The sequence below is a fragment of the Camelus ferus genome, chromosome 33 (assembly GCF_009834535.1).
Source record: "Camelus ferus isolate YT-003-E chromosome 33, BCGSAC_Cfer_1.0, whole genome shotgun sequence".
Classification (NCBI taxonomy): domain Eukaryota; kingdom Metazoa; phylum Chordata; class Mammalia; order Artiodactyla; family Camelidae; genus Camelus; species Camelus ferus.
Genome location: NC_045728.1, coordinates 6,599,561 through 6,621,498, shown reverse-complemented (window position 1 = coordinate 6,621,498; position 21,938 = coordinate 6,599,561). Strand labels below are relative to the sequence as shown.

At 35.9% G+C, this 21,938-nt stretch overlaps 1 protein-coding gene across 1 annotated transcript; it reads left to right on the top strand.

Moving 5' to 3' along the window:
- Positions 1–195: 195 nt before the first annotated feature.
- CHEK1 (checkpoint kinase 1) lies at positions 196–20,116 on the top strand. The gene is made up of 13 exons (XM_006174326.3): positions 196–317; positions 1,081–1,165; positions 2,761–2,984; positions 4,168–4,232; positions 4,326–4,395; positions 8,942–9,130; positions 9,564–9,668; positions 11,351–11,446; positions 14,276–14,384; positions 14,555–14,732; positions 15,004–15,135; positions 17,936–18,037; positions 19,229–20,116. The coding sequence occupies exons 2-13, from the start codon at positions 1,101–1,103 to the stop codon at positions 19,322–19,324; spliced, it is 1,431 nt and encodes a 476-aa protein (XP_006174388.1). The 5' UTR covers positions 196–317; positions 1,081–1,100; the 3' UTR covers positions 19,325–20,116.
- The last annotated feature ends 1,822 nt before the right edge of the window (positions 20,117–21,938 follow it).

Here is a 21,938-nt window from a genome sequence, read left to right as displayed (position 1 = left end):
TGCCAGGCAGCGGGGCGAGGTGCTCGGACGTCGGTCGGGCGGCGGGCAGAGAGCCAGGCGGGGCCCGCGTTTGGGCCCGGAGGTTCAGCCAGGCTCTCCTCCGACTCCAAAGTAACCCGGGCTCGGCCGGCCCGAACCTGCGCGGAACGTCGGCGCCGGCTCCAGGTGCAGCCAGTCTGCAGAGCAGAGGGGCCGGGAATGCACGCCTCCCTGCTTTACGGCACGGGAGCGTGCGTTTGCGACAGTATGACGCCGCAAGTTTTGGCGGGAAAAGCTCTGCATTTGGATTCCTGTGGTGGCGGGCAGAGGACGGCCTGGTGAGGAGGGGCGGCCGGTAGAATGGGAAAGGCGCCTGGAGCCGCAGTTCGGCGTCTGTACGACTTAGGAGAGGCACGGCTAGAGAAAGCTATCGATGCCGAGCCCAGGGGATCGGAGAGACTCCCGGGGAGGGGCGGTTTCGGAGAGGGGAGGAGTGTGGTGTCAGGAGTCCCTGCCGTACAGGGACTGGAGAGACGACCCCCCTGCTGGCTGGGAGCCCCCAAGGTTTGGCCCAGCCGTCCGCGTGCCACCCAGCCCTTCCTTCCGCTTCTTGGGGGCAGTTTGGCCCCGCCCCGGGCTCCTCCGGGCCTCGGGGACGGGGTGGGAGTAGGAATTGGGAGTGAGCGAGTGGGGAGGAGGGGCTGCGGTCGTCGTAGGTATTATTTCCTGCTCCACTAGCCGGCCTCCCCTTACTCTGATCCAAGCCCTCACCTCTCACCCCCTTCCCCAGGCCCCCACCGTAAAGCACAAGCCCCCCCAACTCCCCAACGCGACTAGTACTTGTCCTCTGCCGGCTGGAAGGCGAGGGTTCGGCCTTCCGTTTGCGTAGGAGTGGGTATGTGATTTACCAACGAAATGCCAGAGTTTAGAATACTTGCTTGTGGTTTAAAGATTTGGATAAAATATGGATGAGGCGTAAGGGGAAACCAGGAGCTGTAATTTATCTTGAGGAATCACAGCAAGAGGCAGGGCTCAGTGGCTTTACAGATGATTGAAGCTTATCCTCACCCACCGTCTTTTCTGGGTTCCTGCCTTTTACAGCCGTGGCACTTGATGGAATCATGGCAGTGCCCTTTGTGGAAGACTGGGACTTGGTGCAAACCCTGGGAGAAGGTGCCTATGGAGAGTGAGTTTGAGTCCTTTTGCCGTGCCTTCACAGTTGCTCTAGTTTTCTGTCTGTTGTTTTGGAGTTGTTTATTCTAACACAGTGACGCCTTATAAAACAGATATTTGCATTTGAAATCCAAAACTTTGAGGGAACTGAAGCAACACAATCTTTCGTAAGGATTAATTTTTACCCCTCCATTTTTAGAAAACATTTTTAAAGAGCTGGAAGAGACTTAGGGAGTCAGTTTCTTCTCCCACTTATTCCTTCCTGTGGTTTAAGCAAAGTGGTTAAATGAACAAATGAAGACTCCGGAGTCAGACTGCCTGGTTTCAGATCCTCACTCTACCACATACTAGTCATTGTTTTGTGTTCTTAGGCCAGCTTCTTAATGGCCTTGTGTGTTTCCGTTTCCTCAGCTGTAAAATTGCAATAATAGTTACATATCCCTGTAGGTACTTAGAACAGTTGCCATAGACATACATAGTATCGGATTAATAAATATTAGGTAATGTTAAAATTAAATGAATAGAGCAAGAATGAAACCTTGCCATTTGGGACAACGTGGATAGACCTAAAGGGTATTATGTTAAGGTAAATAAGTCAGACAGACAAAGACAAAGTGTGATTTCACTTAATATGTGGAATCTAAAAAACAAAACAAGTGAACAAACATAACAAAAGAGAAACAGATTCAGAGAACAAACAGGTAGTTGCCAGAGGGGAGGATGGTGTGGGGAGAAGAGAAATACATGAGGGAGATGACCAGGTACAGACTTACAGTGGCAAAATAAATGAGCCTCCAGCGTGAAATGTATAGCGTGGGGAATATAGTCAGTAACTATGTAACATCTTTGTATGGTGACATAACCTAACTAGACTTATCGTGCAGATCATTTTGAAATGTATAGAAATATCAAATCTTATGTTGTTACAGGAACTGACGTAGTGTTGTAGGTCCATTATACTTCAAAAACGAACTTATAGAAAAAGAAATCAGATTTGTGGTTACCAGAAGCAGGGTGTGGGGGTAGGGGCAGTGAATGAAGGCAGCCAAAGGTGCAAACTTCCAGTTATAAGATAAAGTACTAGGGATGTAATGTACAACATGATAAATATAATTAACACTGCTGTATGTTATATACGAAAGTTAAAATACTAAAGAGTTCTCATCACAAGGAAAATTATGTATTTTCTTCTATTTAACTTTGTATCTATAAGAGATAATGGATATTCACTGAACTTACAATGATAATCATTTCAGTGCTTTATGTCAGTTATATCTCAGTACAACTGGAAGAAAAACAATAGAGCATGTGTATATGTGATGTGGCCTAGAATTGCTATTACCCCGTTTAATTTATTTTATCAAGCATTTATTGAATCACTTTTGCTTGTACAGCATAATGACTTCTTTGGAGCATTAGCTATCATACTTCACATTTCAGAAAGGAGTAGTATCTTTTGAGAACATTGCAGAAACCATTGCCATGGTTTTTCCCAGGTGGAGAAAGTAATAGTAAAATAGTTTTGGATGAGTTATATTTAATTTTTTTGAAGTTTTAAAAGAAATAGAATTCAAGGGTCTGGAATATTATTACTGTTTTTCTTTTTAGAGTTCAACTTGCTGTGAATAGAAGAACTGAAGAAGCAGTTGCAGTGAAAATTGTGGACATGAAGCGTGCCATAGACTGTCCAGAAAATATTAAGAAAGAGATCTGTATCAATAAAATGTTAAATCATGAGAATGTAGTGAAATTCTATGGTCACAGGAGAGAAGGCAATATCCAGTATCTATTTCTGGAATATTGTAGTGGGGGAGAACTTTTTGATAGAATAGGTATGGAAAAGCTTTAAAATAATTATTTTAAATTTATTTTTTAATCTTGGGCCTGCTGTTTGTTCATTGTCCATTCAGAATTGCTTATGCAGTAGTGAAAATGGAGTAAATTTTCTTGTTTTTGCAACTTATGTAAATGCCGAATGCATATGTGGTGTCATCAAAGCAACTTTTCCCAAGTTGTATAAGTGACTTTGGTTGGGATTGCTGCTTTATGGAGTTTAAGAATGATAATCAAACTGGGATCTCATGGTGAAGTATCATAAATGCAATATATCATAGGCCTATGCAATTTTTTTTCTTTGGAGACGTTCTAGTCACATGAAATCATTGCATACATTTACAGATCCAAAATAATAGTATATTGTTATATAAGTGAAATAATTGAGAATTTTCTAGGATTACTTTATATCTATTAAGTAAATTCTGTGTTTGCTACTTAAATGTTCTGTGTAGATTCAAAGTCTGGATATTGAAGAGCACTAAGAAGTACACAAAATATATCCTGTGGATCTGAATTTATTATTTAGAGCTAGTAACAGTTTAAGAAGTGGTGATTAGGATCTCTAGTATGTATCTTAGGAGAGAATTGAGTATAAAAGAAATTAAAAGTTAATGAGGGAGGTCAAAATATAGCAAGATAACTGACAGAAGAAACCTCCTTAATAAAACTATTTCCTGAAGGAATTCACAGGCATTCATGGCTTTGTAGTGTGGGAAATGATATGAAGTTTAAATCTGTTGTTAAATATTTAGTGAAATCAGCTTAGATTTGCCCAGGCTTCCACTTTGGCAATTACATTTCAGGAGTGGAAAAAATATTGGCATAGCATTTAGAAGAAATTAGCGGAAAAAAAAAAAGAAATTAGGGGAGAATTTAAAGGATACCAAGTAAATCATGGCTAGTATAAAATAAGAAGGGACTTTCAAGGTATGGCTCACATTTTTGATTTGGGTAATAGTTTGTTATTTCTCTGTGATTTTCCTGTGATGTTAATTTATTTTTGCCACTTAGATGAGGAAATGTGAGTTTTTAAGTACTATATATATTAGTGGACTCCAGAACCTTTTAATTGTTGGCATAAGATTTCTCTTTGTAAATGTTTAACTTTAGAATTAGGAGACTTTGTGGTTGATGCGTGATTATATTTACCTACTAAACTTTCATAATTAATTCTTATAGAGCCAGACATAGGCATGCCTGAACAAGATGCTCAGAGGTTCTTCCATCAACTCATGGCAGGGGTGGTAGGTACAGCTGTCTCTTTTCCTTTTACTTAAAATTAGTATTAGTGAAGTAAGTTACCCAATTCTGGTATACATCCTCTGCTTCTCTCACAGGTTTATCTGCATGGTATTGGGATAACTCACAGGGACATTAAGCCAGAAAATCTCCTATTGGATGAAAGGGGTAAGTTTAGCATTTTGTCACTGCTACATGAATTATTTTAATACAGCTGTACAGAGGCAGGGTCAAGGCTTTTGCATTATTGAAACTTCAGGACAGAAGATCAGAAAAGCCTAGGGAATTTGGGAGGCTCAGTATATTTAGACTTCACAAGTCCTTCATGATATAGTCGTGGCTGTGATAGAGAAATCTGATCTAGGTACACAGGTATCTCACTGGATGAATAACTATACAAATTGTCTTAAACAACTCTTTAATGAATAAATAAAGGGACATTTCTGTTGAAATACCCTGGACCTTAGCCTTGTCCTGTTTGTTCTTTTTAATTTATGACTTGGATAAAGATGCAAGGAGTTCAGTTATATTTTATGGATGTCATAAAAACTGAGAGGAATGGATAGTGAAAATGTTGACTTAGAATCAGGATCAAAAAAAAGGGTGATAAAATATCAGCTGCATGAGGCGCAATGATTTTTGTTTTGTTTAATGTATTAGAATAGTGCCTGGAAAATAGGCTTTCAAAAATGTTACTGAATGAATGAATTTAGCAAACTAGAGAGGTGGGTCATAGTTAACAAGTTGTTTTCCAATGGGGAAAGATGTAAAGTCCAGTATTTGGATTAAAAAACTAACCAAATAAGTACAGTTTCATGGCATGTCTTTGGCAGCAGAGCAGGTCTGAAAGGACTTGCAAGGCAACACGCTTCATATTAGTCATCAGTGTGATCTGGTCATTAGAAAACTAAAGTGAAATTTCCAGATACGAACTACTGTGTATAAAATAGATAAACAACAAGTTTATACTGTGTAGCACAGGGAACTATATTCAATGTCTTGCAGTGACCTATAATGAAAGAGAATATGAAAACAAATATATGTGCGTATATGTATGGCTGAACTATTATACTATATACCAGAAATTGATGCAACATTGTAAGCTGACTATACTTCAATAAAAAGAAAGAAAGAAAGAAAGAAAAATAAGGTACTAAGGTGAGAATGAGGAAGGTAGCACCCAACACTTCTCTGTGAGGCCACACCGGAAATAATGGGTGTTTGGGACAGGACTGTAAAATGTATGTAGTTGCTGAAGTACTTTTATGGGAGAGTGACCAGAATGATGAAAGGGCTAGAATAAGAAATAATTGAGGAACTTAAGGAAAACTTACTATTTGTTAAGTACAGCTTTTCACAATGTGTGGCTGACGGAAACAGTTGGGATTAGTATAAGGATGACTCCCATTAATGGATCTGTCCAGAAACTAAACAGGTTGCTTTGCGGTGGGTTCATAACATGAGACTTAAACACTGGATTATTAATTCACAAACAGGGATATTGTAAAGGGAATTTAAACATTGCTTGGCTGGTTGGACTAAAGTACTTTTAACTTCTTGTCTAACCCTGAGGTTTAGTGTTTCTGGCAGTATTGTGCCCCATCGCAAGTACCGGGGTATGTTCTCATCAGCTTCCTCTTTCTAGCTCTGTAATTGACCTTCATATAAGGGGATAAATTAAGCCAGCATATATAATAATGGAGATGTGAATATTTAGTAATATCTGGGATCTGAACACTTTGTTGCCAAACTAAAAATACTGTTTTTTTCCTCTTTATAAAGATAAAAGATAATCATAAAATAAGATCAGAAGTATAAAGAAGAGGGGGAGGGCATAGCTCAGTGGTAGAGCGTGTGCTTGGCATGCATGAGGTCCTGGGTTCAATCCCCAGTATCTCCATTGAAATAAACAAGTGAATAAATACACCTAATTACCTCCCCTCAAGACAGAAATAAATTAATTAATTAATTTTAAAAAAAAAGTATAAAGAAGAATGTAAAAAATCACCAGAAACCCACCAATCGTTATAACCAAGGTTAATATTTTGGTTAATATCTTTTAGATGCCTTTTTATTAACCTACCTACTTAAGATCCTCCTCTCGTTACTTAGCCTTCCACAAGTTGTTTCATAAGGTGCATAGCAAAATTTTAGATATTGAAAAAATTTGGTGTATGGGGAAAAGGAACTGTAGAATGGTCTGTTGATGAATCCTGAGAAATGAGAGCACAAACTGGGAGATGCCTTTTTGTCCTATGTGTATTACTTTTTGAATAGTAATAGCCTTGATGGAATTATAATCAATTCCTCCCATTACTCATCTCAAATTAAGTCCTATTTTGATTAAATGCAGGTTTCAAGCTACATAAAATCTTCTGGAAAGGAAGGATTATGTTTCTAAGTGTTAAAGGCATATAGCATAGTGTTAAGGGTCTGAGCTTTAGAGTCATTTGAACCTGGGTTTAATCGAGGCCACCTCATGGTAGGTGTGTGGTCTTGGGTACGTTGCTTAACTCTCTCTGCCTCACTTTCCTCATCTATAAAAATAGGGATATTAAGAGAATCTACCTGGTTTGTGAGGATAAACGGAATATATATAAACACCTCAGTAACCCACCTGACTTAAAAAAAATTACATATATATATGCTGTTCACAGCAGTGGTGCTTATAACAGAAAACACTGGAAACAACCCAAATATGTATCAGCAGTAGAATAGATAAGTTAAGAAATGGATGATTGATAGGTGCAAGTAATGACAGGGATGAATTTCTAGAATATAATGATAATAGAGCCAAAAAAAAAGTTGCAGAAGAATTCATACAAGCACGGTTCTATTTATATGAAGTTTAAAATGTATAAAACCAAATATATTGTTTAGAGATACAAACATACAAAAAATAAAGAAGAAAAGAAAGGGCATATTAAAACAAAAATCAGGATGGTGGTTACTTCTAAGGAGTTAGGAAAGGGAATCTATTTAGGGGAGGATTTATAGGAGATTTCAAAGGCAACAGAATGTTCTTAAACTCAGTGTTAGGCGACCAGATGTTCATTATATTGATTTTTTCATATCTTACATATTATATAAATAATCTTTTGTTTCTATTCAATAATAATCTTTAAAAAAACAAAGAAAATATTACCAATGTAGTTGAAGTCTTTTTGTGAATCCCTTCACAAATGTGTGCCCCTTTCTTTTTCTCAGAATTAACCACACTCCTCAATTTAAAATTTATTATATGCAGTTCTCTGAGTATTATGTTGCAGATATAGTGAAATAACAAAATCTAAGGAATACTATGGTCATCCATTAGTATTTTCAGTGATTACTACTTACAGGTAACTTGGAGCTCTTAATCTCAGTGGTTTGTAAAGATTATGCCACATATAGCTCCTAAAAGGATAATTACAGTGGCTACCTCCCAAGTCATATAAGTAAGCATCATTGCTTACATATTATATTGGGTGGATGTAATTGATTTTTAAAGAACCAATCCCCTATTTTGGGACATTTACATTGTTTCTAGCTTAAAAAAACAGAGCACTGATGACTATTCTATAAATTTGTGCACAGGTCAATGTAAAGATTGGGTCATGTTATAATAAATATTTGTTATGGCACTTGCCTTTTTTTACATTTATACCCGATTCCTTGTCAGTGCATATAGATAACAGCTTGGGTTTTTTTTTTGTTTTTAGCAACTACTTACATGTATGCTATAAGATTTAATCATTTCTTTATTGATTGACATTGAAGTTGTTTATAAATAATATTGTTATGAATATCCCTATGTTTGTTGAATTTATGGAAATATTTTTGTGGATATGGTCCTAGAAGTGGGAACTGCTGCTTCAAAGGGCATGCATATTTCAAATTTTGGCATACTTTGCCAGACTGCTTTCTAAAAAGGTTGTACCAGTTGACACCTGATAATGGGGATCTCCCCTAACTGAAGACTAGGTTAGATTCCCTTCCTATAAGATCTTGTAACATTCTATATTTTTATAACCTTCATGGCAGTTGTTACTGTTAGTCTTCAGTAATGTATCTACCTACATTAGCTAGCACAGTGTCACTCAGTTACAATAGATATTCACTAAGTAGTTTTTAAGGTTAAAGTTCTGCCTACAGTTTGCATATGTTAAAGATGGGAAGTTAGAGTGGAAATTTGCTCTTCTGGCTTATTTTTTGTACAGAATTCCTCCTCCTTTTCTAAACTTAAACACTTTGACAAGAAGTTCTGGTGTTTTGTGGATCTTTAGTTCTGTTGTGTCTTTACATGTTTTCTTCTGGCCAGCTGGGTTTGTTAGCTGCTGAGATCGTTGTGCCCAGTGTATTATTGATGTCTCCCTCCTACCCTCTGCACAAACTGACGAGGGTGTGGCTCTGCTTTCAGCCCAAGTCTGGAGTGCTCCTTTCTAGAAGGCCCTTTTGACTCCAGTATCTTTTTGTACCCTGGCCCATACAGTTTCCGTATTGACCATATTTGTCTTAAGCTGATAGAATCCCATGAGGCCTCTTTCTAGTTTTAGCTATATGATGGTGTCTTTTATTTCTTCTTCTTTTATTTCTTCTTGGTCATTTTAAGGTAGAGAAGTTCTACAAATCTTAAGTAACACCAGTGGTTTTTCCAGTAAAATTCAATTCTTCTAAGTATATCTATTTATAAAACATTTTTATCTAGTGCCATCCTTTTTTCCCTTTGATTTAGATAACCTCAAAATCTCTGATTTTGGCTTGGCAACGGTGTTCCGACATAATAATCGTGAGCGTTTATTGAACAAGATGTGTGGCACTTTACCGTATGTTGCTCCAGAACTTCTAAAGAGAAAAGAATTTCATGCAGAACCAGTTGATGTTTGGTCCTGTGGAATAGTACTTACTGCAATGTTGGCCGGAGGTGAGAGCTATTTAATCACGATAAAATTTCTGTCCTATGGAGAGCCAGATTTGTTATACCAAAATAAGTGAAATAAATCAAAGGAATCCATATTTATGTGATAGTATTTTAATATTAACTTACTTATAGCTAAGGTGGAACTTTTAATCCCAACGGTTTTTGAAAATGAACTATGTATAGCTATAAAATGAAATGTCACAGTAACTCTCTCTTTTAAAATTCATGTGAACATTTTCGGAAAGAGTAAAGCATGAAGTGGATTGTCTATCTTAGGAATGTCTCTACAATTTCTGTGCATTCTTAGTTTGGGAGCCATATTGAATTAATTTAGAGGAAACTGTTAATAGATTTGTGTCATTAATTATTTTCCCTTAAAATCTGTACTATATAATGATGCAAACACTCACAAAGCTGGGACGTGTTTCTTTTTTAGAGTTGCCGTGGGACCAGCCTAGCGATAGTTGTCAGGAATATTGTGATTGGAAAGAAAAAAAAACATACCTCAACCCTTGGAAAAAAATCGATTCTGCTCCTCTAGGTAACTGGGTTATCTTGATTTAAAGTACTGATTTCTTGACTAATGAAGCCCGGTGCTGTTTGAATTTTTTCCTTACCTTTTTTTCTTTTTAACTTTTAAATCATTACGTAAATACTCCACAATCCTTGTAGATAAATTAGAAAAATAATAAATAAAAATTTAAAAAGTCCAACTCGATAATCCCAGCACTCAGAAATAGCTTCTTTTAATATTTTGATATGTGCTTCTATACTTTGTAGTAAAAAAAAATATATGTTTGTTATAAATGTATATTATTTATAAGTATGTGTGTTTTTTAGAAAAAATGAGATAGCCCATTATACATGCTATTTTTTAACCTGTTTTTTTGTGTTAATGCTTTGTGAACATTTTTCCATGACTATAATTGTAGGTCTGCATCATTGTTTTTAAAGGCTATGATGCTTTACTATACTTATCCAGTTCACCTTTTTAGAGATTCAGAATTTTTTGTGGTTTTTCACTTTTTTGAAAGAGATGTGATGATCATCCATATGACTTAATCTTCGCACATGCTTTTAAATTATTTAATTAAAATAAAGCTCCAAAAGTGCAATTGCAGAGTCAAAGATGTGTACAGTTTTTAATTATGATGATTTACTTTGCCAGATTGCTTCCAGAAGTTTTGTACCATTTCATCACAGTTTCATTAGTTTACATTTAAACTTTTTTTTTTAATAGGCCTACCTATAAGAAATATATTCACTGTTTTTTTGTTTTTTTTTTTCAGTTTAGTACCAATGACCTTGTATACCCATTATATATTTATTAGCTTTTTGTCTGTTTTTGTGGATGTGTCTATTTTGATTGTTTTGGGTAGGAAATTTTCTTACTACTTTATATGAGGTTTTTTAAAAAAAATTACTGTCATTAAATCTTCACATTTGTTACAAATATTTTTGATAACTTGCCATGTATTTTTATTTTGTTTATGCTATTTTGGCATACAGAAGTTTTATATCTTTATTTAAATCTAGTATCTTGTCCTTAGTGGTTTTTGACTTTATTGTCTTGTTTGAAAAGGTCTTTTTTACCCTCAGCATTAGAAAAAAAATTCCTATGTTTCCATGGCTTCATTTTTTTTTTTTTTTTTTTCACTTAAATCTTTGGTCCATCAGAAAATTATTTTGGTGTTAGGAGGTTCTCTAGTCAAGATAATTAAGGTACCTTAGGGTGATGGTTACTTTTATTACCATCTTTTAAAAATTATTGGGAAGTAAATTTCCCTTATAAAACTGTGTGAATGAGGACTTAATATGACATATTGGAACAATGAAGCTTGGTATTAGAAATGAGTAAGAGGGTTTATTAAAAAAAAAAAAATCCCATCTGTTTATTAAAAAAAAATGGGTAAGAGGTTTTTTTGTATCTTCTTGTAAATATCATCATGTGCAGAGAGACATTTCCACCTGGCTCTTGTTCTGTTTATTTCAAACAACTGAGAATCAGATCTGGCAAGAATATTCTAAGATATAGACAGTAGCAAAGAACAACTGCATGAAATTAAAGCAGTAATTTAGTAACTTTATTCTTTCTCCTCCCCCAAAATAACATTTGGACATAAGGAGAGCAATAGAGGATGTGTGTTCTGCACCACAAGCTATATAGCCTTTTCTAATTTGCGTGACTCTTTTATAAATAATACCTTAATGTTTTGTTTTCAGCTCTGCTGCATAAAATCCTAGTTGAGAATCCATCAGTAAGGATTACCATCCCAGACATCAAAAAAGATAGATGGTACAACAAACCACTCAAGAAAGGTAATATCCTCAAAATACAAGTTTTTTTTTCTCTGTGAAAGAAAAGGAACGTGCAAAGTCAGTATCATAAAACAATAACACAAAGTAGCTGTGGTCTCTGTCCTCATGGAGTTTATAATGTCTAATATAAAAAATAGAAATATAAAAAAATTTTAAATTTATTAATAATTATAAAGTGGACAGTCAGAGGCTATAGCTAAGAATTTGACAAATCTTAAGTGCCAGAGAAAACTTGTCTTCCTGAGGAAATCGCATTAAATCTAAGATTTGAAAATTAAAGGGGAGCCAGCTATATGAGTACTAGCAAAATGAATGTCAGATTCTGAACATGGAAGCAGCATTTGGAATGTCTTTGAGTTTAGAAAGTGATGCATTTGAGGAACTTGACAGGAGGCCAATGTGGCGTGGACCATGTCAGTAAATGTTTGTTGAGTAAATGAGTGAATAGAGACGGGGGAGAAGGAGAGAGATTTGAGATGAGGCTGAAGAGATAGGTAGTTGTGCAGGACCTTGTAAACCACATTAAGGATCTTGGGGTTTAACTGAAGGCCACTGGGAAAACCTTTTGAGAGATTTTAAGCGAGCAAGTGACATGCTCGTATATTTGGTTTTAAAAGATCTTTCTAGCAATTTTTTTTTTTTCATTGTTTTTGATCCTAGATGTGAGAAGATGGTAAGGCTGGACTAGGTTAATGACAATGGGATTGGAAAGAAGAGGTAGATTCCAAAGGAATTTAAGATCTAGAATTGATAGTACTGGTGATTGTTTACATGTGGAAAATGAGGGAGAATGAGGATCAAGGATGTCTCCTTTCTGGTTTGAACAACCTTGTGAATGGTGGAACCATTTACTGGGGATGTAACTCAGGAGGAAAAACAGATTTGGGAGGAAATTCTATTTGATTTTGGACATGTTTAATTTGAGAAGTTAAGTAAAATTATTTCATAGAGGTGTGAGGGGGGTGTGTTGTGTGTGTATGTGATTTAAATATTCATTTAGATGACCCTTCTAATTAATATCCTGACCCCACATTTCTTTGACTTTCTCTCCCTCTACTGATCTTGTCTTCAGGCATACTGCTCTGACCACCAGTGTATATATATTTTTTTGGTTTCCTCCTAGTACCCTGACTCAAGCCATCCTTTGAACCTACCTGGACTTGCAATCCATTAATTCTACCACCTTTTCACTATCTTTTATCTGCCTCCTCCGTAGGTCCTGAGCTCCATCCTCACTATTTTAAATCCCAAGATTAGTCATTATAATGACTTCTTTACATTTGTCGTCAACTTCCTTGCCCATTCTCTTCTCATCATACTTACTGAGCAGAACCTAATCCAAGTTTAATCCAGTTTTCTACCTACTCTACACTTAAACCTCTGTGGCTGATTGCAGTTGGCAAAAAATATACAACAGTGTTTGCTTTAAATTCAGGATCACTGATCTCAAGTGGGCTCTTTATTCTGCCAGGCAATCAAAATGCATTTTCCCACTTCTTTTACCACCCTCCTCTCCTAAATCACATTTTTATACCTTTTCTTTTCTCTTTAACTTCTAATACCTCCTTCTCCATCCTCACTCTCAGCTGCTGGCAGTGCTTCCTATTTTGCTGGGAAACAGAAGCAATAACAAAGGAACTTCCGCAAGCTCCCACCACCATCTTCACCCACCTAACGGCCTTCATGCTCATGAGTCTGCTTCCTCCCCTGTTGCTCTGGGTAGATAGTCTGCTCCAGTTACACACCAGCCCTTTCTCTTGTGCGATAGACCTAGTTCTCTTTTCTATGCAGGGACATTGTCTAGCAATTCTTCTCTCTCTCCTGCATTATTAACTCTTCCCTCTATGCTGGCTCTTTCTTGTCAGCATACCAACATGCTGTTTCTTCCATCTTACTGCCTGATACAGAGTAGGCTTAATAAAATATTTAAATGAATGGATTAATAAATAAAAAGATTGGCTAAACTTAAGCATGGGTAAATGGTTTGGGGACAAATCCAGTTGCGAGGAAGAGGAAAGTCTAAAAGAGAGGAAATGAAAGAACCTCAAGATCCCTGAGGAGATAGGAGGGTATGGGCTCAAGTACAAGTAGAGGGATGAATGTTTGATGGGAGGATGGAAGAGAGGAGAGGATGGGTAGGAATGCAAGTGTAAGTTAGCAGATTTGGTGGTGGCAAGTTGAAGGAATTTCTAATGACTTTATTTTCTTTATGAAATGGGAGATGGTATCATGCTAAGTAATGAGGTGCTAGAGCGTGGTCTTGGTAATTTGACAGGAGTATAGAAATTTTGAAAGAATCATTGTGGAGAAAAGGAGAGGAAACTGAATAGAGAACCATAGGACTGACTGTCAAGTGTTGAGTGAGGATCTAGCTAAGGGTAGTAGCCATGAATTTATAGTGGCATCATATTCTGTATAATAATTATTCTTGGTAAAGCTTTTCCAGGGGAACAAAGAACGTTGGATAGAGCAGATTCATAATGTTCATTGTCATTATCATAAACTACTTTTTATTTTGAAAAGTTTTGATCCTTTAGCTGGGTTTCTCAGTCTTCATAGAACACTGTTCTCTTACCGTAAATAGTACCATTAAAATTATGGCCTTAACATGATACCCTGTAAGTTCATAATAACTTACCCTGTAAGTTCTGATAATCACATTTCTCATAAAATTATGTAGGAAGAACCACTATTTGTCATATAAGTATTTTGTGTTAAATAAATGGATTTAGATATGGGTTTACTTCTTCAAGTTGCCCACTGGGTTAATTAAAAAATACCTCCACAGGAAACTTGAAAGCATTTATATTTATTTATTTTTTTTTTTAGGGGCAAAGAGGCCCCGAGTCACTTCAGGTGGTATATCAGAGTCGCCTGGTGGATTCTCTAAGCACATTCAATCCAATTTGGACTTCTCTCCAGTAAACAGTGCTTCTAGGTAAGATTGATTAATAAAAGATCAAGTAGCCCATGAAAAATAATATACATATATTTTATTTTCTTAAGATGAATATAATTTATATCAGTGTAAGAATGGTAATGTGATATAAGAAAGGCCTGATGAATTTTATTTAAAGATATATTTTTCTCCATATCTTAATACTTCAGTGAAGAAAATGTGAAGTATTCCAGTTCTCAGCCAGAACCACGGACAGGACTTTCCTTATGGGACACCAGCCCTGCATACATTGATAAATTGGTACAAGGGATCAGTTTTTCCCAGCCCACATGTCCTGATCATATGCTTTTGAATAGTCAGTTACTTGGTACCCCAGGATCCTCACAGGTAAGGGAATTTAGTTCTTCAAATAAATCATGGAAGCCCTTCATTTTTTGTTGTCTTAAAATCTTCTTAAAAATATATAAATCTTAGAAATATATATTAACACTTTATAGTTTTTTTTTTTTTTTTGACAAGGAGGAGAGAATTATGGGAGACCTTCATATATAAGAAACCTAAGTCTGAGAAAAGAATTTTCAGACCAAATAGCTATGATATGACTGCTTTTGGTGGTAAATCCAATGATTTATGCAGCTTTCCTCTATTTAACCTGTAGAACCCCTGGCAGCGCTTGGTCAAAAGAATGACACGATTTTTTACCAAATTGGATGCAGACAAATCTTATCAATGCCTGAAAGAGACTTGTGAGAAACTAGGCTATCAATGGAAGAAAAGTTGTATGAATCAGGTATGTTTCATTGATTTTCATTTTGTCTTTTCCTGAAGAAAAATTTAAATATTTGAGTAAAAAACTATCATTATCAGTGTATTTTAAAAATATAAAGTAATTAGTTTAATTTGAAAAAAGAAACAATTGAAATTGAAGGAATTTACATAAAGTGTTCTTTACCTTAAATAATATTTTAAAAAGACATCCCTAAGGTTATTAAAAATGTTAAGACTCACATCATTATTTTCTTAAAAACTATGTAATAACTTAAATTATAACAGTTAACGGTTGACTCCCTTCTATGAGAGATGGATCCGTTAACAATCCCATACCTCCTTCATCTCCCCTGCTCCCACCTGCCAGTTTTTGTCATTTATATTATTATAGCATATTTACAACACTGACATTTTAATCTGTCTTTAGAGTTTTCAAAAATCTTAATATCATGAAAAGCAAAGAGAGAGGAATATTTTGTGCTGAAGGAGACTAAAGAGGCCTGATAAATAATGCAGTACATGACCTTTTACTAGATTATGGATTTAAAGAAAAAAGCTTTAAAGGATATTACTGGAACAATTTGGAAAATTTGAATATCAGTTTTATATAAGGTGATGTTTTTGTATCATTGTCAGATTTCTTTGATGTGATCATGATATTATGGTTTGTAGTAGAATGTCTTTGTAGGAGACACATGTTGAAGTGCAATGAATGCCATTTGTAACTTAGTTTAAAAACTAAAGAAGAAACAGGGAGGATATAGCTCAAGTGGTAGAGTGCATACTTAGCATGCATGAGGTCCTGGATTCAATCCCCAGTACCTCCATCAAAAAACTAAATAAATAGATAAACCTAATTACCTCCCCCTGCAAAAAAAAAAAAATGAAAAACTAAAGAAAACAAAGGACAATCACATAAAAAAAGATAAGTAAACATATGCTTATCTAGCTTGATATAGCCAATGAAGAGTTTGTGGTTATTTATTGTATTATTCTTCCAGTTTTTCTGTAAATTTGTAAGCTTTCAAATTTGAAAGTTAGGGGCAAATGTTACTGTGTAGAAATCTGAGGCCAGTCTGATTTTCCTCTCACCTGATTGATACTTGACTCTTTTTTTTTTAGGTAGATTTATTGAGATAAAATTCACGTGATATACAAATCATCACTTTAACCATTTTAAAGTGTACAATTTAGTGGTTTTAAATATATTCACAAGATTGTGCAGCTGTTACCATTTGATTCTAGAACATTCCATTGCCCCCAAATAAACTTCCTACCAATTAGCAGTCATTACTCATTTCTTCCTCCATTCATTCCCTGGCAACGAGTAACATACTCTCTGTGGACTACCTGTTCTGGACATTTCATATAAACGGAACCATATAGTATGTGACCCTTTGTGTTTGCTTCTTTTACTTAGCATATTATTTTCAAGGTTAATTCATGTTGTAGCATTTACCAGTACTGTATTTTTTTTAATGGGTGAATGCTAGTCCATTGTATAGATAGACTATATTTTGTTTATCCATTGGCAGAGGGGTGTGTGTGTGTGTGTGTGTGTGTGTGTGTGTGTGTGTGTGTGTGTGTGTGTGTTGGGGCATGCTGTCAATACCCAGCCAGGCAGTTTATAGCTCTGCCTTAGCCTTCTCTTCCTGTTTGTGCAGTACCTCTGGTCAGCAAGAAATAGAGCTTAGAGCCTTCTCAGACCTTTCCTCAGTGTGTACAGTGCCCTGGGTATGAGTATAGCCTTTTAGATTTCCAGAAATATGTGAGAGATTTTCAGAGCCCTTTTCCCTCAAAACCTCTCACTCTCAAGCCCTTTATTTCAGCCTTTTTTGGTAATCTGTTATTTCCCCCAACTGTTTTCCTTTGCCTCAGTAAGCAAAGGCTAAATCAAGCATTTGCCTGTAAATATTTTTGATACATGTTCTCCAGGTGGCAGCTTTAGCACAAGTTCTATCTAGTCAGGCAGGCAAAATAAAGACAAGTGTTTTGAGCAGGTCTTCCAGGGAGGTAGATAAGTTTAAGACAATTTATGAATGAGGTTTATTCTGCTGCATTTGTTTCTGAACCTGGAATGCGGACTGTTATTTTCAAGGCTACTACTGAGCTAAGGAGGAGTGGGCGATGGGAATAAGGTAGTTAGAGTGAGAAAACTCAGTTTTTACAAGTTTTCTTCTGTTTTGTATGTATGCACCTGTGTTGCTGCAAGCTTTCAGTTAGTTTTCAGTGTTCTGAAAAAGCTATAGTCATTTGACGGCTTCACTATGGCTGGTGGTCTGGTTGCCTTATCCATATTTGGGGCCTCGGTGCTGGCTGTTGGCTGGGCCTTTCTTTCCATGTCACTCTTCTTGCCTGGGCTTCTGAAACACTAAAAGTGGGAGTTCAAAAGCTTCTCAGGACTTTTGCCATCTTTTGATCACCATTACAGCTTTTCACCCACAAGTCTGGCCTCTTTTTCTTTCTTGTGTGTTAATAATGTTGTTTTCCCTCTCAGTCTCTTTTTATTCTCTTCAGTTGTTTCTCCTTTCAGTTGTATTTTGGTAAAATACTAAATTAATTTTGTTGCTAAGAGTTCACATAGACTGAATCCCTGATAATGGAGCTGCATCCTGTTGAGAGGTAGGTCTGGCTGGGCACATCCACACCTGTAGAGAGAGTAAAGACCCTGGGAGGAGTGAGATTTTCAGCTGGCACTGCTCCTGTCACAGAAGTGTCTTTCACATTTTTATCCCAGTATTATCACTCAGCTGAGATTACAGTTTTTATTTAGAGTATTTTCTACTCACACATCTGGCTTAATCTTATTTTTATTTTCATAGGTTACTGTATCAACAACAGATAGAAGAAACAATAAACTGATTTTCAAAGTGAATTTGGTGGAAATGGATGAGAAGATCTTGGTTGACTTCCGGCTTTCTAAGGTATGTAAAATAGCACTTTTTTTTTTAACTTGTTTTGCTAAAGTATTACATGTTCATTTTAGAAATTTAAAAAATACCATAAAGTGTAAAGAAGAAAGTAAGAATCAAGCTTAATTTTATCATCCAAAGAGAATACAGGTTTTTGATATTTTATTATAGTAGTCTTACTACTATTTATAATATGTACTATTTGGAAATACTCTTATGTGGGGATTTTTTTTAATGGCATTATATTTATAAATATAAGGTAACTAGGGTTTTTTTCAAATTTAGTATCATAAACATTTGTTCTTGTCATTATCTTTTCTTCTAAAACAAAGTATTTTCAAATGACATTTTCCTTATTACAAGTTTTTATTTTTTTAGAATCTATAAATAAATAACACATAAGAAAATAAAAGTAGTCCTAAATTATTTTTACTATTAAAATAATTACCCTTAATATTTTGTAGCATTCTAAACTTTTTCTTGTTGAATTTGTATACAATATCTTTTTCATAAAAATTATGATTTTTCAAAATGTTTGCACATTATAATTAATGAACCTTTATCTATTACAGGCAACTCTATGATTAATACTTATATACATAGAGTTTTGTTCACATTTCTAATTCTTTCTTTAGAAATTAGTGGTTCTGGGGTTAGAGTTTTAAAGCCCTTGGTGTATAAGACCAAAATAGCATTTTCTCTATTTCCTGAGAGATTGTACGTGGCTCTAAATGAGATCGGAAGAGTAGGCCACGTTCTTTGTATGAGAGATTTGCTGCAATTCTGTCGTCCAGATGCTTGGTGGGGAATTAAAGTAAGATCCTAGTGTAGTGAAATCCTTCTGATAACTGAATCACTGGCTTTGTTGCCACAGTATTTTGGCAAGACTTAAGTGTGGTTGGGTGGCTTATTTTTAGTTTATAAACTCCCAGTGCCTATGAAAAACAATGACATTGGTCCAAAGATACCACTTGAAAAAGACAGGATGCCATTGTTTCTGCTCTCTGGGCCCCAGATCAAGTCAGAAATATTTATGTAGCCATTTCTTCTCCCAAGATATTTTGTCTTCATAAGAGGACCTGAAGATAATTGTAGCTGGACGTAATTATGGATGTCTGTCTCTACTTTCCATTAAAGAAAGTTTAATTTTACGGCATGGTCTCATGTTTTTGACATTAGTTTTGGATATTATTCCTAACATAGGGTGATGGATTGGAATTCAAGAGACACTTCCTGAAGATTAAAGGGAAGCTGAGTGATGTTGTAAGCAGCCAGAAGGTTTGGCTTCCTGCCACATGATAGATCCACTGGCTCTGGGATTCCTGGTGAATATAGTGCTGCTATGTGGACATTATTCTTCCTAGAGAAGATTATCTTACTCTGCAAACTGCAAGCAGTAGTCCCTGAAGAGCTGTCTTCCTTCTAGCCAAACATTTTTCAATCCTTTTTTGTATGTTCTTCATACAAATAATACCTATATCTTAACTGTAAGTAAAACTTTGGGGAAGGGGTGGATAGAATTCATTAGATATTTCTTCACCTGCGGTTAGTGTCTGAATTTGAGACCCACCTGGTGTAAACCAAGCTTTGGGGATACATGCGTTTACCAGCTTTTATTACCAACATAATGAAAAATGATACTCTTGTCCTATTTTTACCAAAACATTTAGTTTCATCCAAAAAGTACATATTTCCTCCATGTTGACTTAATTGCATGAATGAGTTCATAAAAACAACCTATGACTTTGGGACAGTAGATTTATCAGTCTATGAAGTGATGCCAACATCAAAATATATCCCTAAGATTTGTACTTATATTTTCAAAAGGGCCTGACCAGGTATATAAACCTGTTTTTGAATTATAATTATTAATTAAAATGGCAAGTCGGTATGTTTTGTTTTTCTGGTGTAGTTAACAATATATAAAATATGGATTGGTCTGTCAAGTAGAAGTTGAGCATGAACTCTAGTGCTTAACTACCTTTACTCTGAATTACTGTTGCACATTTTAAATATTTTTCTGTATTATTTTCTACTTTCACAGCCATATTTTAATTCTTTATTACAGAAATAAATTCTATTTTGAAAGTGGATAGCTAACTCTGTGAACTTACTGGTGACTAAGCTTCCAGGTGGTAAGGAGTGCAAGAGCGGGGAGACGTGAGGAAGCTATGATGGAAATAGATCTGATTCCTATTAGTTCCTATTCCTATCCATAGGACCTTTTACCTATTAGTTTTAGTAAGACCTTGTTCTTCCGATAAAATTCATACTAACTTTTGAATGTATTCGATTGGGACCCTGTATTCCTTTTCCTTGGTAATTTATAAAAATTAGTCAGTTATCTTAGTCTGAGGCCAAAAGCATGAAATTTTATCGAGTTTATCATATAAGGTATATACTGGTGAATTGTGTTACTGTAGTATACCCATAAGAGGAATCAATTCAAACCTACAGGAGGCCCCTAAGAATTGAGCCAGTGCATTCTCAAATATGAAAGAAATTTTGTTCTTGAGAATTGTCAGCCAGCCATCAGTAATTCTCAGAATCAAAGTTGTCTCTGGCTTTGACCTCTCCCCTGAGTTCCAGGCTTTTATAGCCACAGCCTCCCTGACGTTACCCCTTGACTAATAGTCATCTTATGGCCAAAACCAGCTTCTGATCCATGTCCTCCAACCTATTCCTCCCTAAATTCCCCATCTAAATAAATGTTACATTAGCTCCCCAGTTTCTTGAGTCAAAACTCTAGAAATCTTCCTTGATGTGGTTTTCATATTCTGTATTCAATTCAGCAACTTCTATTCAATTCAGCAAATATACATAAAATATACAAATACAAAATACAAATACAAATAGAAAAAACTTCTATATAGTTCCCTTCAAGAAACTTTAAAATAGTTGTTTCTGAATTTTTGCTCAGAGTTTATAGTTATCTGAAGTAGGGCTAGTTCAACCAAACGAATCCACTATTATTGGAAGCCAGAACTCCTCTGCCCTTAAATTTCAACAACATATTTGAATTCATTTCCACAACATATATTGTGAATAGATTTAGCTATATTTAATATATTTATCCCCCTAATACTTATCCCCCTCCCTCAAAAAAAAGTGTCCACAATGTTAGTAGAATTTTGTTTCTTTCTTGCCCCCCAGTAAACTATATTTCAAGTTGAGAATTATTCTGGGATTCTGAGTTCTTATGTATGAAATCAAAAGCCCTACCTGTAAATAAAACATTGATAAATTAGATTTTATAAAAATTAAAGGTAAGGCACCGTTAAGACTCCCCAGTTGATCTCAAGGGCTTTTACGCAGAGGTGTGGGGGAGCAATGGCTAATAGGAAATGGGCTTGTGTAGGAGAGAGGTTTGATTTTGGTCTTGAAAGGACCATTTTGGCTAATAGTCATAGTGTGGTGCAAACAGACTGAGATCATGTAGATTTGGTTTTGAAATCTGGCCATGGCTCCCTGTAGCTCTGTAAACCTGACAAGTTCAGAACAATACAGAGTATGAATATATAAAACATTTTTATGTCACATTTTCTTACTTATAAACTAAGGATGATGCTATCTTTCCTGACTACTCTTCTGGGCTCCTTTCTGAGGAACAGATGCAACCATGTATGTGAAAATACCTTGAAGAACATAATACCAATACAAGGTGAGAGGAGGGACTGTGGGATTTCCACCTGCCCCTCTCTGCTGAGATGAACCAGTAACATTATGTGTGAGAAGATGTGATAATTATGACCTACATATTTACATAGCAAGTAAAATCAAAGGAGTCAATTTATTGTTATAATTATGTTAAGGGTAGAGTCTTGACTGAAGACTCTCCAGAGCCAAAGAAGGGGTGAGTTGAACACCATAATAAGTAGAAGTGTGTGTGGTTTCTATAGGGATGGAAAGTTTG